The 16375-nt window shown below is 35.5% G+C and overlaps 1 protein-coding gene across 1 annotated transcript in view; it reads left to right on the top strand.

The window, feature by feature from the left end:
• The window catches only part of SLC12A2 (solute carrier family 12 member 2), a 108481-nt gene that overhangs the window by 12224 nt on the left and 79882 nt on the right, over positions 1-16375 (top strand). The window contains exon 2 of the mRNA XM_019924344.3: positions 15973-16092. Within this exon, the coding sequence (XP_019779903.1) occupies positions 15973-16092 (120 nt within the window). The remainder of the gene's footprint in view (positions 1-15972; positions 16093-16375) is intronic.

Consider the following 16375-nt stretch of genomic DNA (forward strand, 5'->3'; position numbering starts at 1 on the left):
AAAAAGGCCTCATTTAAAAGGGTTCAGCACACCTGCACTTGGGGACTACATAGTTAAACTTTATACACAGTTATAACAAATATGGCCTTCTGGTTTTCAGAACGAGGGCAGATTAGAAGGGAAAATGAACACTGGCAGAGGTGGATTCAAAGATGACCAGCATGTTATACAGATAGAAAATAAGAAAATCATAAAAAGCAGAAAATAGCAGTCTTAGAATAGCTCTTGAGTAGACGCAGAGACAGGACCTGAGTTTTGGTTGTCACAGTATCTCCGTCTAGCATAGTGCTGGCACAGAGTAACCATGGTGTTTTAAATCTCAATACAAAAAGAGTCAGCCAACTACACATTTGGAAAATTTCAGTCTCATGTCATCCTAGAGTATCGCATTTTAAGAGGCTAAGTATTAGTCCTTTTCAGAACCAACACTTTAAAAATTTACTCCAAGGGTTTTGTTGTACTTTGTTTATTTAAAATGTTTGTTACCGTATCATTATGAAGAGAAGATAATATAGGAGGTTTGAAAAACAGAGAAAGTTAAAGACCTCAAATCCTTAACACTTTTACATTTTTATACATGTAAAAATTATGATTTTATATCCTACTCTTCCCACCTAGCATTAAATAACTAATCATAAGTAATCAGTTTCCTATGTCACCCATAGTAATCTTCTATTTAAGTGAATGTTTTTATGATAGTCTCATACGTGTACCGTATGATATGTGTACCATAACTTGCATTTTCTCTGCAGACTCTTTAGTTCATTTACATTTATTGTGATTTGGCTGTTATTAGGCATGGTATTTTGCTATTTGTTGGTTTTCATACCCGTTTTTGTTCCTCTAATCCTCTTTTCCTGCCATCTCCTATGCTAATCAGATATTTTTTAATATCCATTTTAATTCTATTTACTTTCTTGTTATATATCTCTTTGCATTATTTCAGTGGTTGTTCCACTTACAGAGAATATTGAATTTTTTCAGCTAAAATATAGGAACCTTAAAACAGAATACTTTTCTTAGTACTTTGGTCATCGTGTAAATTACAAACCCAGCAATACAGTTTGTACTTTTTGTTTTCAACAAAAGTCCTATGACTTTAAAAAAAAAAAGGAAAGAATGCTTATATGGTGTTTTATTTCCTTTTTTTTTTTTTCCCCATTTCTTCTTGTAGATCTGTGTTGCCATCTGATACTATTTCCCTTCCTTGAGTAGTTGTTGTAAGGGAGGTCAACTGGCAACAAAATTCTTTGTTTTTATTATCTGAAGATATCTTTACTTCACTTTTGAAGGATAGTTTTGCTGGATGTCAGTTTCCTGGTTGCCAGAGTTTCTTCTTTCAGTGGTTTGAGTATGCACTTCCAGTGTCTTCTGCCCACCATTATTTCTGATAAGACAACCATTAATCATACCATTGCTCATCTGTATATGATACATTGGTTTTCTGTGGTTGCTTTCAAGATATATTCTTTACCTTTGGCTTTCAGGAATTTGTACATAGGGGCTTTTCTCTTTGTGTGGATCCTTTTTGGGTTTAAATTTCTTCTATCTGTAAGTTAATGGGTTTCACTGCTTCCTCCAGCCATTTCCACTCTGCTGTTGAATCCATCTAATGAATTTTTCACTTCAATTATTTTGATTTTCAGATTAAGAATCTCTAATTTTTAAAATATAGCTTCCATTTCTCTGTTGAGATTCCCTCTCTGTTACTCACTGATACCGTATTTACCTTTAATTTTTTAGTATGTTCATTATAGCTATTTTGAAGTCTTTGTCTCTCATATCTAACATCTGGGCCCACTTGGAGTTAATGTCTAATGACTTTTTTTCTTGATTATGGGTTATATTTTCCTGTTCAGTAATATTTTGGGGTAAAGACTAGACTTCTATGTAGATAACACATTGTAGCAACTTTGGGTAGTTGTTTTTTTCAGTATTCTGCTAAGGATTATTGTTTTTTGTTCTAACAGGTACTTAAGTTGCCTAGATTCAAACTGCACACTGAGTCCTCTATCCCCACTATGCAGTACCTGATATCTCTGTTGTGTCCTGTGTTTTCAGCTGCTGCTTTTTTAGCCTGTCTCTTTGGGTGTGGGTGTGTGTGTGTATGTGTGTATGTGTGTGGTGCAGATCCTCCCCTGTACCTGTGTGATTTAGTGGTCACCTGAGATTTGGGGCTTACCCTCGCTATCATTCTGTTTTTTTTTTCTAGAGATTCCCACTTAATTTCTAGTTCCTCTTTTGGCTCTTGGGCTCTCTTTTCTAATATTTCAAGCTAGGAAGGCTTCACTTTAAGCCATCCAAGTTGCACACACTTGGGGAAGTGCTCTCAGTTGAAAAAGAAAGCAAACTCAGTGCAGCTGTATCTATCTAAGAGTATTTCCTTTCTGGTCTTTGCTTTTTTTCAATATGTCCTAGTTTTTTTTCCATACATAGATAGTTTAGCTGTCAGTCAGGGGTTTAAATCTTGGCCTTTCCGCTTAATGCTTGTGTAACCTTCAGAAAAAGAACTTGTCACCTCAGATTCTCAGTTTCCTTATATAGAAAATGGGAAAGATGATAATTCATAGTGAGAAATAGCACATATTCATGTGAGAAATACATGAACTATCAAGTGCATACCACGTGCTAAATGTAGTTTTTGTTATCGCGTGGTTCTCCATGTATATTGCTTTTCTAATACTTTACCCATTTAGGATATTGCTAAGTCATATATTTATATCTTTGACAACTTTTGGTTCTCCTTATTTTAAAAATAAAACAATTTGAAATGTAAATGACACAGTTATACCTTCCAGTATCACTTAATAATATAAGTTTTCTGGTAAGTTGAATTAAAATGTTTTAAAGCTATTTGTTGACATTAGCAAGTTGTGTGGGATTTGAAATAATGTATAAATTATGCTATGCATAATGCATTTTGTTGTAACTCAGTCTTGAACACGATGGCTAGGTAGAGGACTGAATTCTTTGACTGCAATCAGCAGTTCTGACTTGGTTCATTGTAAAGTCACATGGTCACAGCATCCACTTTTATCTGTGGCACTTGAGTTTTGAGCTTTGCATTAATGCCACTGGATATTAATAGACCATTGTTAACCAGAGCAGATTGGATTCCTGTAAAACAATACTTTGTTTTGAGAGCATAGTCTGTATGGGGAGCATTACACTGAATACACCAATCACCGACAGCACGGATAGGAAATGTTGGTAGCTTTGGGGTGATATAATTGGCTAGTACTTAAAGAAAAAAACGGTTAGAATAAGCCCAGCCACTTTGGCATCTAAATTTGCATATGTATGCGTCCATTTTTAGTTAGTGATTTGGCTTTGTTTCATAATATTAATTTAACACTTTAGCTTACTTTGGTATTAAGAAGATGCTATTAAACTATATGAGAAATTTTTATCTAAAGTATCTTGATGGATACTTTAGTTCAGAAGTTTGTTTTTAGGATTTAAATACCATTTTTTGGTGAACTTTAACTTTTTTGAAGTGTAATTTTGGTTTTTTTTTTTAAATCAATAATATGCTGCTTGTAAAGAAAGCAGTGAATTCTTTTATACTAACTGTGCCCTGAAATGAAGATTCCCCACTCCTCTGAGTGTCAGTAACAGTGATTTAATTTGCTTAAATAAAGCTAGGCCCACAAGTTATGCTTCTGTTCTCCTACTGTGCAATTTAATATTAACCCTAGCTAGTGTTGCTATGATGTGCTTATCAGTTGCCACCAAAGAAAACAGCACAGGGAGGACGCTTTCATTTATTAAACACATTTTTAGCACTAGAGAAGTTACAAAAGATTTCTAGTAGTGTGATCATTGGTCCTCAAAGCCAGGTTCTTCACACTATATCCTGTTGACCTCTTGATGGTGTAGGTAATAAATCTTTTACCACCATTCAGAATGGAGATGCCACATTTCTATATATAGGTCAGTGTTTTTGTTTATTCTTCTAGAGGTAATCTTAAACTGCCAGTATTATAGGAAGCAGTGTAGTAGAGTCTAGATTAATAATGTTTTGCAGTACTTATTTTTGTGTATTTGTTCAACATCCAGTTATTTAAACTCACCCCATGGGCAGTTGAAATAATCACTTATTTGTTGTTTATAATAATAGCCAAAATTTATCAACCACTTACCCTGTTAATGTCAGACAATGTACCAAGCAGTTAATACATTTTGTTTTTTAATCTTTTAAAAGTCTTTTTATTTTATTTTTTTAGACATTTTGCCCATTGCTTTATTTATTTATTTATTTTTAAATTTTTATTTTATTTTTGGCTGTGTTGGGTCTTTTTTTACTGCGTGGGCTTTCTCCAGTTGCAGCGAGCGGGGGCTACTCTTTGTTGCCGTGCGTAGGCTTCTCATTGCAGTGGCCTTTCTTGTTGTGGAGCTCGGGCTCTAGGCACATGGCTTCAGTAGTTGTGGCTTGTGGGCTCCAGAGCACAGGCTCAGTAGTTGTGGCTCATGGGCTTAGTTGCTGTGCGGCATGTGGGATCGTCCTGGACCAGGGCTCGAACCCGTGTCCCCTGCAGTGGCAGGCATATTCTTAACCACTGCGCCACCAGGGAAGCCCTAAAGGTCTTTTTAGAATGGTGGTATATAGCAGAGAAAAAAAATGTAAAGACTAAATGCATAACTTAATCAAGTGATCACCACCCAGATCAAGGAATAGAACATTGCTGGCACTCCAGAAACCCTCTGTGCACCCCATACTGATCTCCCTGTGCCAAAAGTAGCCACTGTCCTGACTTAATGGTGATCATTTATTTGGGTCTGGGTCTTGGTATTTTGTTTGTTTGTTTTTGTCACCTTTATGTATTCTGGAAGACCATTAGTCTAGTTTTGCCTGCTTTAAAACTTTATATGGAATCATACAGTGCTTTTTTATCTGTCATCTTTTGCTCACTGTTATGTTTGTGTGTATTTTTAATTCATTCATTTGTATTGCTAATTATCTTCCATTATATGAAATGCTACAATTCTGTAGTTGTGGATGTTTGAGACTGTTTCTGGTCCTTCGCAGTTTTTAGCAATGCTGATACGAACATTTTAATATAAGTGTCCTACTTCATTTAAGTGTTGTTTATCTATAGGGATATATCTAGGATTAGAATTGCTGGGTTAAAAGGTATGCATTGTTTTCAGCTTAAGAAGATAATGCCCAAACTTCTTTTCCAAAGTTGTGTACCAATTTATATTCCCACCAGCAGTGTATGAGAGTTTTTGTGTTCTATACAATCATGATATTTTCTCACTTTATCTTCTCAAACACTATGGGATAGGTAATATTATCTCCATTTTACAGATGTGGAAACTGAGGGCCAGAGGTGTTAAACAATTTGCCAGAGTTCACATAGCTAGTGATAGCAGAGCTAGATTTTGAACTTGGATCTGACTCAGGAGCAGACGCTTAAAATTTTACTTGTTACTATTTCAGGACATTATTTGGAAAACAAGGATTGCCCATAAAGACTCAATATTCATTCACTATGTCTTTGATTAAAAATGACAGGGAGAGGTCTGTACCCTTGTGGACCTTCCATTTTAATACACATTGAAGGAGTGGAGGTAGGTACATATATTACAAGAGCTGAGTAAATAAAAAAAATAATTACTGGGTGTGATATATGCTATGAAGAAGAAAAAAGGGGCACTGCTGAGAAGAAACTATATGTTGGGTGGTCTGGGAAGGAGGCTACACTTGAGCTAAGACCTAAAGTTTGAGAAGGAGCCAGCCATATTCAAAGTGTGTTAAAGACAGGGAATAGCAGGCAAAAAGTCCCCCAGGAGAAAATACTTTAAAATCAACATTTCAGCAATAAAGCAGTATTATATCAAATTAAATATTTGATAGAACTCTCAGAAATTTTCTAACTTAAAGGATAGGATTTTGAAGGTGTATAAAATACTTCAAGGAAAATTAATAGAAATAATAAAGTGGTGTATGACTGGAAAAATACAGAGACTTCTAAAACAGACTAATATTTACTTTTTCTTTAATCATGTCAAATCTTACTATGTGTGGTAATAAAACATTGATGACAAATCTCAAGGATTCTGTGTGGATAATTTTCTTTTTCAAGGCTTCCTGAAAGGGCATGGATGTGTAAGTGGACCCAGGGGTGAAGAGGTTGCAATGGTAAAGCATGTACGGGAAGAAGGAACCTAGTAAGACCAAGAGCATTTGATCAGAAGGAGTTGCTAGCTTGCGCTGCTAATGTCGGTTTTTAATTGGAAAAAGAAAATTCTAGGTAACATAGAAACTGAACGATTTATTGGTCTAACTACCCTGTCTACCACCATAGCCTCCAAATAAGCTCCTAAAGTTAAATAACTCGTATAACTCTATTTAGGACACAATTTCATATTAAACATTTTACGTGCCTTCCAGGTGGGTTATATCTGTACACTAGCAATTTTTTCTCCTCCGTAGGAGGTCTGATCCAGCTGTCTGTAACAGTCCTGTAGGGCAAAGAGTTTCGCACACACTGTAGACCCTGGGGGAATTTCTACAAAGAGCAAAGAAATTTTTAAAAATACCCTCTGGTGTCATACACAGCGCAGAACTTCTGCTGTCATTTTTATGAGAACTGTGTCAGAAATCCTTAGCTTCTGTAGGTTTGGAAGCAGAGGAAGGAGGGAAGGATGAAGCAAGGTAAAGAGCGAAAATAGCTGAGGAATTGGGAAGTTTGAGCAGGACAGTTTCTTAAGTTGGGCGATTTGTCTAATGTCTCCTTGTCCAAAATAGGTAACTTTAAATAATTCACCTTGGCTCCCTGTAATATGTGGAATTCTACCATTTAGAAGATTCTCTGCATTGCCACATTAATAGCTACACGGTTTGGAGTAAGTTAACCTGTCAAAAGACTGTTCCCACATTTGTTAAGTGGAGATTAGATCTGTCTCTCAAAGATGTGCCAGTTCAGGGAAGTAGGGTGTGAAAGCATTTAGGGAAGTGTCTGGAACACAGTAGTATTTCAGTAAATGTTGGCTGTAATTAAAGGAAGCCGGAGAGATTATGAGGGTCTCCTATACTACGAATTCTTATTTTACCCCATGAGTAATGGATAGCCAAACCTAGATTATGTACAACTGTATTTTGTATGAAACTTTTGTTTCTTGACAGTAGAAAAACTACTATTTTGATGTATCTTGCAATATTACTTAGAACAAAAAATCTGGTGTATATCACAATAAACTTGAATTGGGTTGGATTCTATGCCAGGGTTCACCTTACCCCAAATATGCAAAACCAAATTATTGGCTAACCTATAAATCAATTCTTATCCAGAGTCAAACTCTTTAAAAGTCATGGAGAAAAAAAGTCATCCTTTTCCCTGTTATATTTTCCAAGTGTGTTTGTAGTTATAGGAAATAGTAAGAGAATTGCTCAGAAAAAGATGGAAGAGGCAGATTGTTACACTGCTAAATACGCTTTTCCATCTTGTTTTTCATTTAGTACAAATATTAATTGGGGAGAATTTAAAACTTCTGGAATGGATTATTGTTTCAGTTCTATTTATGTGTGATCACCCTTCATGTTGAACTTCTGACCTTTTTGGTAGTTGTAATTAACAGAAATTTTTAGCATTTAGATGATATGGTCTGCCAGAATAATTTGAAATCAGATAATTTGAATGAGGGTAGACAGTTCTGTATATTTAAAAATTTCTCTTATTTCTACCATAGCTACTACCCTGTACATAACATCTTCTAAATAAGTAGTTGTTAAATGCATGCAAAATTTTATAAGGTATATGTCTGCCCCCCACAATGTTGTTTTCCAGTTGAGGTAGTTTTTTTTTTTTTCTGTTGCTTAAGATTATTTGGTAAGGTTGATTTACTGTGTAAAAAGTAACATCAGTTGTGATTGGGATCCAAATTTTATTTCATAGATCAAAATGCTAGGATGCAGTGTAGTTCCCTAGTCTTCATTTGGCAGGGTAAATGATTGTTTGATGCATATTTTGTGGCAGCCAGAAAATGATTAGCCAATACATATAATTTTGTTATATTGAAAAAATAAAGCCATCTCATATCCTATCTTTATTCCTTTGCAGCTTTCTTCATCTTCAATAATTTTAGCTTTTTTTTTATGTAAATGAATACCTTATCTTACCCAATCCTCACATTAACTATGTAAGTTAATGTATTAGTTTAATAACCACTTTCTAGTTGCAGAGATAATGCTAATAGAAAATTTTGTTTCCCTATGGACTTCCCCGGTGCCTGCCAATGCAGGGGACACAGGTTCAAGCCCTGGTCCGGGAAGATCCCACATGCCACGGAGCAGCTGAGCCCGTGCGCCACAACTACTGAGCCTGCACTCAAGAGCCCACGAGCCACAAGTACTGAGCCTGCGTGCCTAGAGCCCGTGCTCCGCAACAAGAGAAGTCACCACAGTGAGAAGCCAGTGCACCACAACGAAGAGTAGCCCCTGCCCGCCACAACTAGAGAAAGCTCACACGCAGCAACAAAGACTCAACACAGCCAAAAAGAAAAAAAAAGAAAAGAAAAAAAGAAAATTTTGTTTCTCTAAATAAATGAACCTTAACACAGAAGCATGGATTCATAATGGATCCATAAAACATGATCAAGATTTAATGCAAGATATATTTCAGAGATGCAGTGTGGGGACAAAAGGAGGAGGACCCTTAGTTGCAAGAGGAGTTAAGGGGTGCTCACTGGCATGGGTTTTGGTCCTCCGTATTAACATGGAGGACCTTTTTATAACATTCATAAAAAATGAATATATTTGGGTTTGAGCTTCCCAGCAGGTGCCGCAGGAGCAACACTGACTGCGCGCTGAGAGCATGTACAGCCTCAGGGAAAAGAAAATGCTGCCTTTGCTCTGATAGGGTCAACGAGTGTGTAATCTTGTTCTTGTTGAGAAGTGGCTGGGCATTGAAAAGCCAGGCCATCTAGGAATAATTTTCCTACTAAGCCTTTTGAAGTGTGTAACTGTGGGTCACACTTTTACATTTCTAACATGGCACTGAAACTTAAATTGCTGTATTATAATCAAGCTGTATCAGTTGGCTTGATAGTCAAGCCCAAGAAACCTCAGCTGCTTTATGTGGCTGTAACACATTGATCTTTATTTACAGTCTTCAGACTCCAAGGAAATGGTACAGGTGGTCAGGGATTATTATCTCCATTTTACAGATTAGGAGACTGTCACAGAGAGGCTGTGACTTGAAAAGAAGCATCAACCGTTTTTTGTTTTTTTTTTTAACTGGATTAAACAATTAATAGAGGCTTCTTGGTATAGTAGAAAATGCCCTGGATAGAAGATAGAAAACCTACCCATGATCTTTAGCCTCTACTATAAAAATATCAACTCTGGGAGGGCTGAAAAGTCCCTAGTGTGGTTCTTGATAAAACTGATTAACAAATATTTGTTTAATGAATGAGTGGAAGGATGTAGTTGTGGTTTATGCTCAGAAACTGCTTTTTGCAACTGTAGAATCTTCAGGTAACAGAAAAATATCAGAAGTTACTTTAAGGGACTGGTACATTTCCCTCTTCAAAAAGTGTCCATATTTGAGCACCCTTAAGTCTACCTGGAAACAATATTGTAGCAGCCATAGACCTAAAGAGATAGTTTGGTACAGCTTTGCTCAGTTGTTCTTTGAAACACCAGTAAGACAAAATAAAAACCCAAACATTTTCCCCTCCTTCCAAATTTTAAAAAAATTATGTAGGTTACTGTCTTTTGCCTACTATGGCCTGAAATTGCTGAGCTAAGATACTTTTGCCAAGTCTTTACCAGTTTAACTATAAAAAAGAGAATAAATTTGTATAAAAATGAATATATTTGGTAATAGGCTTTGCCAGAAATGTGTTTTATTCTAACTGTATTCAAAAGTTGCACTGTCTAGACAGTCTTGATTTTTCTTTGTACAATGATAAGCACCTTTATTCAACTTTGGACAAAACATGATCATAAATCATTCTGAGCACTGCACAATCATCTTTCATGGGTATTAACATCCTTGTCCAGTGATGTCGCAGAGACCATCTACACTACCTCGTATACTTGAGATGAAAGTCTTGTGGACTTAGTAACTGGGATGTCTGAAGAAAGAAAATAACTGACATTTTAGTGTAATGTGTACCTAAAGCATTTATCAATGAAAAGTGTGTTGGTGTGCCCATGATGAGGATGTACACAGAAGACAATACTGCACTCTCGGTTACAGAGCCAGTGAAAGCAGTGTTAAGGTTTCTAATTGTAATTTTCTAAAAGCTTGGATGAGTATTTTTTCCTAAAGCTTTATTGTTCATCACTTTAAAAAATCTGTCTTCATCCTAGGTTGTCTCTAAAATACTGAAGAAAATTCTGATGTTAGGGAAGAAACGATAGCTTGATTTTTTTAAGAATTTTTTTACTGAGAAATCATCAGTAAGCCTAGCCTTTGTGTTCAGTTGTATTTTTTTTTTAGGTCAAGCAGAGTGTGAGTTATGACCTTTGATATGTAAAGGGTAATTTAAATTAGTGAATTCAAAACAAGTTAATTTTTGGATATTGGAAACTGAAAAACTAAAATTTTAAGATGTGTATTGCAGAATAAATCTAAAATCAATTTACATTATAAAGGATTTTAATTATTAAGAATTTTTTTGATGGAAAGTTTTTTTTTAATTTTATTTAAGAAATTTTTATATTGGAGCATAGTTGATTAACAATGTTGTGTTAGTTTCAGGCATATAGCACAGTGATCCAGTTATACATGTATCTATTCTTTTCAAATTCGTTTCCCATTTATGTTACTACAGAATATTGAGCTGTGTTCCTTGTGCTATACAGTAGGTCCTTGTTGGTTATCTGTTTTAAATATAGCAGGGTGTACAAGTCACTCCCACACTTCCAATCCATCCCTCCCCCCTCCCCTTCCCCCCACCCCCATGGGTAACCATAAGTTCGTTCTCTAAATCTGTGAGTCTAGAACGTACTATCTTTCTGATCAGATACCTTTTTTGATATTTAAGTGTCCACTGAAACCTTTAAGAATTAAAAACTAATCCAAAAAAGAGAAACTGTTTCCCTCTCCTTTTCATTTAGAGGAAAGTTGTTTGTAGTACACTGACAATTTCTTTTTTCTTATTTGGTAAGAATTGGAGTAGTAAAAGTAATGAACTATAAAAGTGGCAACATCAGTATTTTACACACAGGGCTGATATTGAGAGGGGAGGTCTGATCTGGAAAAGTATGGGAGCCGTCACTTATTACTTATCACATACAGATGGTGTTTAAAGCTACAGGTCTGGTGAGATGACCATAGGAGAAACAGACTGAAAAAAAGAGATGGGTCTAAGACCAAGTATTGAAAGGACTCTTACCATTTAACTGCTGGGTGGAAGAGGCTAAGAGAGTGTGGTATTTCAAAAGAAGTTTGAAGAAAGAGGGAGTTGTCAACAGTATCATGAGCTGTTTCAAAAGTCCTTTGAGACAGGGACTAAAAACTGTACATTAGATTTATTAGATTTGGTAGCAGAGAAGTCCTTGGATGTCTTAAAACTATTCCAGTGTTGTGGCATGGTGAAGCCAGGTTGGTGTGCATTGATGAACGTGGGGTAGTATTTCAGCACGTTTGGCTGGACATTTGGAGGTGGGGTGTGTGGTGTGCAGCAAAAAGATAACTATGGTTAGAGGACAAAGAATGATCAAGTTGAGGTAGAAATTTGAATATACAAGGGAGAGTATCCACAGTGCAGAAATTCTCCTTTTCTCTACTCCCTGCAAAGAAATAAATGACCATGGAAACCAGAGTTCCCTTTCATTCTTACGTTTTCTGTATTCTCAGAAAAATGCTCAGCTACTCAGGTTTTCTTTCCCAAAGTTTCTCTTTTCATTCTTTTTCCATAGCTTCACCCACTAGCTCTTTATCCCTGGCCCCTCTCCTAATTTCCAGTCATGAATTTTTTAACAGCCTGGTGGAACTCTGTGTTTCATGGCTCCTCAAATTAAGAAATCCTTCCAGTTACTGAGGGTCTACCTCTCTGTGTTTTCCATTGTTTCCTCTGTCTCTTCCTCTCTTCCCCACTCTTGTTCTCATGCCCAGTCTTTTTTTTTTTTTTTTAATTTATTTTTGGCTGCTTTGGGTCTTTGTTGCTGTGCACGGGCTTTCTCTAGTTGCGGCGAGCGAGGGCTACTCTTCGTTGCAGTGCACGGGCTTCTCATTGTGGTGGCTTCTCTTGTTGCGGATCCCGGGCTCTATGCGCGTGGGCTTCAGTAGTTGTGGCTCATGAGCCTTTAGAGTGCAGGCTAAGTAGTTGTGGTGCATGGGCTTAGTTGCTCCGCGGCATGTGGGATCTTCCTGTATCAGGGTTCGAACCCGTGTCCCGTGCATTGGCAGGCTGATTCTTAACTACTGCACCACCAGCGAAGTCCCTCATGCCCAGTCTTAATCCTTGCTTTGTAGACTCAGATTTACAGTGCTACTTTTTGAAAGATTATTTCCCCAAATAAATTTAAATTAGTTTGTTCCACCTCATTTAATACAGTGTTATCCAAAAAATCATGTTGTTATTTTTGACATTGTATTCATTATGTGAAAAACAGTAAAAAAACACAAAGCCTTCATTTCTCTGAAAATGGTAGGTAGATTGAAGATTTTATTTATGTACTTTTCTATCAGTATAATTTATAGTTCATAATTGTATATGTGAAATTTTCCTGGTAATAAGATTTATATACAATATTTTGTGTGTGTGTGTGTAGATAAAACGCCATACTCAACAATTTCCTTATTTCTCTGAAACTAATGTATTTATAGAAACAAAATGTATTCTACCTTGGTTTCCTGTTATTTCAGGAAATAAATATAAACCCAATTTTATTTAACTTAAATCTGTTGATTGAAATATAAAAAATAACATACTCAATTCATTTTAATTTTTGAATTGTATTTTAAAGATTAATAACACTTTTTAAAATAGAGCTATTGGAACATGATAAGGAAGTTAAACTTAAATTTTATTTGGATTCATTTTTGTTTTAAAATATGTTATACATGCAGAAAAATCTTACGGTGTTTTTTGAATATAGTTGTTCATAGTATTGTGGAAACGGTATAATTATTGCTAGATCTTCAATTTTCAGGTGGAATTCTAATAAATACAGCAAAAATATTAAGACGCCTGCCTGCTTCTGAATTATTAAAAAGACATGCACATCAGAATTTAGCCTTGGAGAAAGTAGCCTATTAAGTACACACATCTTTAGTTTTCTTTTAATAGAGATGGGAATAGAAATATCTCTCTGTGTATAATTATAGGCATTGTATTTTCTTGTGTATTATTATAGGCATTATATTTTCCTGTAATACTTGCAGGTTATATAATATTTTATGTTATTTTATAACTGAAGAGCACCAAATATCCTAGAGTGAAATCTAAGGAACTTCTGTCTACTTTAAAGTTGATTGAGTTAATAGGCAAACATTTTTGTTCTGGCTTTATTTGAATAATTGAACAGTTGAGCCATCAATTCTCTTTTTTTTCTTTTTTGGGGGCAGCGTTGGGGGAATTCATCAGTGATGTCCTACTGTATAGAACATAAACAACAGTGGACGTAAAGCCAAAGTGGGTTGCTGAGCTACACAGGCCCCGATTACATTTTTTCCTGTTTGTACGTATTTCTCACACGGTTACCTATTACTGGTTTCCATGTTTATACCAAATTCTAAGCACGAAAGAGGGATAAAAATAGACACATGGACTAAAATGAGGAGTGACAGTCTGCAGACTGATACAAAAGAAGAGGTGGGAAAGACAACCAGAAATAGTCATTGCAAAAAGTATTTCATGGCCCAGAAATTCTTCTAGGTATATACCCAAGGTAAATGAAGAACACATGTCTACACAAAAACTTGTACACGGATATTCACGGCAGCATTATTCATAATAGCTAAAATGTAGAATAGGCCCAAATGTTCATCAGCTGATGAACAGATTTTAAAATGGGGTATATCCATACAACAGAATATTATTTGGCAATAAAAAAGAGTGATATGTACTATAACGTGGATGAACCTTGAAAACGTTATGCTAAGGAAAAGAAGCCGCACACAAAGGCCACATGTGTATGATTGCATTATTCCATTTATATGAAATATCAGAAGAGCAAATCCATAGAGATAGAAAGTCAGTAAGTAACTGCCAGGAGCTTCAGAAAAGGGGAAATGGAGAGTGACTGCTCACGGGTGTGGAGCTTCTTTTGGGATGATGGAAATGTTCTAAAATTGACTGTGGTGATAATTGTACAACTTTGTGAATATACTAAAAATCATTGAAATATGCACTTTAAATGGGTGAGTATGTGAATAAGAGCTCAGTAAGGCGGTTTTAAAAAGTATAGAAGATTGGGGTGATTACAGAATTTTTATGAAGTGTCTTATATGCCGTAAGCCTGGGGCATCCTTTTTAAAGTACAATAATCATTTGATACAATAGACAGTAGTTATGAAACTGTGCTGTAAGGGAAATTATGATGATTTATTTCTCTTAGGATCTGTTTTTAAAAGTTTGTGAGCTATCAGAATTAGTCAACATTAAAGTTCATTTTTAAGTTCTTAGTAATCTTAAAATGAGTTATTTTCCATGTATTTCATGTAGTTGAAGTTATAGCTATGTCTTTTAGCGTAAACGTGGAGATTAGTTTAAAATTTGATTATTTAAAAGAGCCTAGGTAAAATAATTTCAAAAAAAATATACTTAAAGAAATTACTGCATCTAACTTATTATACTGTTTCTTCTTTTGCTTAAAAATCTCAGAATTTGCAGTAGGTACATTATAAAAATATGGAATATAAGAGCTGATCTAGGTTGATAGCACTTTGAAAGGCCATATAGCAATAATGCATTAAGGGAATTAAATGAGTCTACTTGGTTAACAGAAGTCAAAGAAAAAAAGGAAGTTTGGATTATTACATAGTTTTTTCTCTGTTGTAACACAGAACTTGCTGCAGCTCATTTCTATGAAAAAAATTATATTCAGAATTCAGTAGAGGGTATAACCACTGAAAATGATTTCTTAAAAAAGTATTGTAGGAAATCTAGATCACAGTGTTCAGGATTAAATGATAATTAATTTAGTTGGCTCTTTTTCATTTAAAGACTGAATGTTTGAAATATAGCTGTACTTTGTTCCCTGCTGTTGAGATATGGGTAGAGGAAGAACTATGGGGCTAGTGTTAGGGACAGGATTCTAGATCTAGAACATATTCTATTTCCCAACACCCTTCCACCCTTCATGATCTGTTTAAGGCACTGCCACTGGTTTGGAAGTTTGTCATGTGCCTTGGGTGTGTTGGGACTGAACAAAAGTTGAGAGCCATGGAGAGAAGGAAAGAGAGAATATAAAGAAGAAAAACTAAGAATTATAGAATCAGACATGAAACATAAAAGCCTTAGAAGGAAACACTAGTGAAAATGCATTGTGTCAACCAGTTCACGTCTGAATCTGAGAAAAATTAGAAAGGAGAGAATGAAGAGTGCTGAGTGACTGAACTCAGGAGTGAGTAAAGGCAGGAGTTAGGGGTGAATCTTGGGATCCACGGAGTCCCGCTGTCAGAGACTATAAAGGGAAAACTGTTCACTGGTGACGAAGAGGAGTTTTATATTGTTAACACTGAAAGTCCAGATAGGGGAAGGGTGACATCCAGGCAATATAAAGTTGTGGCTGGAGAGACAAGGTCTGAATTGACTGACCTGGTTAGCCTATACTTAGCAAATAGTATTCTTTGTGTTCTCCAGATACCACCAAAATGTAATTAAAAGTTTAAATTATTAAAATGGGTTTCATGATAATTAAATTTTTAAAACTCAGTCCTTAGGTAAAATATTCAGAAACCCTTGATTCTTGTAAATACACTAAGTGTATTTAGTGATGTTTGTTTTTATCAGGTGATTTTAAATTTTAAATAATTCTTAAGCATAATTCGCATTTCCTCTTATAACCAGGAACCTTTTGAGGATGGCTTTGCAAACGGGGAAGAAAGTACACCAACCCGAGAGGCTGTGGTCACATATACCGCGGAAAGTAAAGGAGTTGTGAAGTTTGGCTGGATCAAGGGTGTGCTAGTATGTACCTATAGACTTAATTTTAGAGTTACACATTTCTGTTTATTATACAATCTTCCTAATATCATCATTCTCGAGATAATGCTTTCTCTTTTTTAAATGGTTTTATCTGATTGTTATGGAGGACCAAATGAATACTTGCACCTCCTTTCCTTGTGGGTATTAAATTCAGTGAAGTAAATATATTTATTAATTTAATCAAATTATATTTGATTACTTCTAAGTTATATTTTATAACCTCTTCTGAATCTCACATATTGTCACTTTTCAAAAATTAAGTATG

This window comes from Tursiops truncatus, chromosome 3 (genome assembly GCF_011762595.2).
Source record: "Tursiops truncatus isolate mTurTru1 chromosome 3, mTurTru1.mat.Y, whole genome shotgun sequence".
In the NCBI taxonomy this organism is placed as follows: Eukaryota; Metazoa; Chordata; class Mammalia; order Artiodactyla; family Delphinidae; genus Tursiops; species Tursiops truncatus.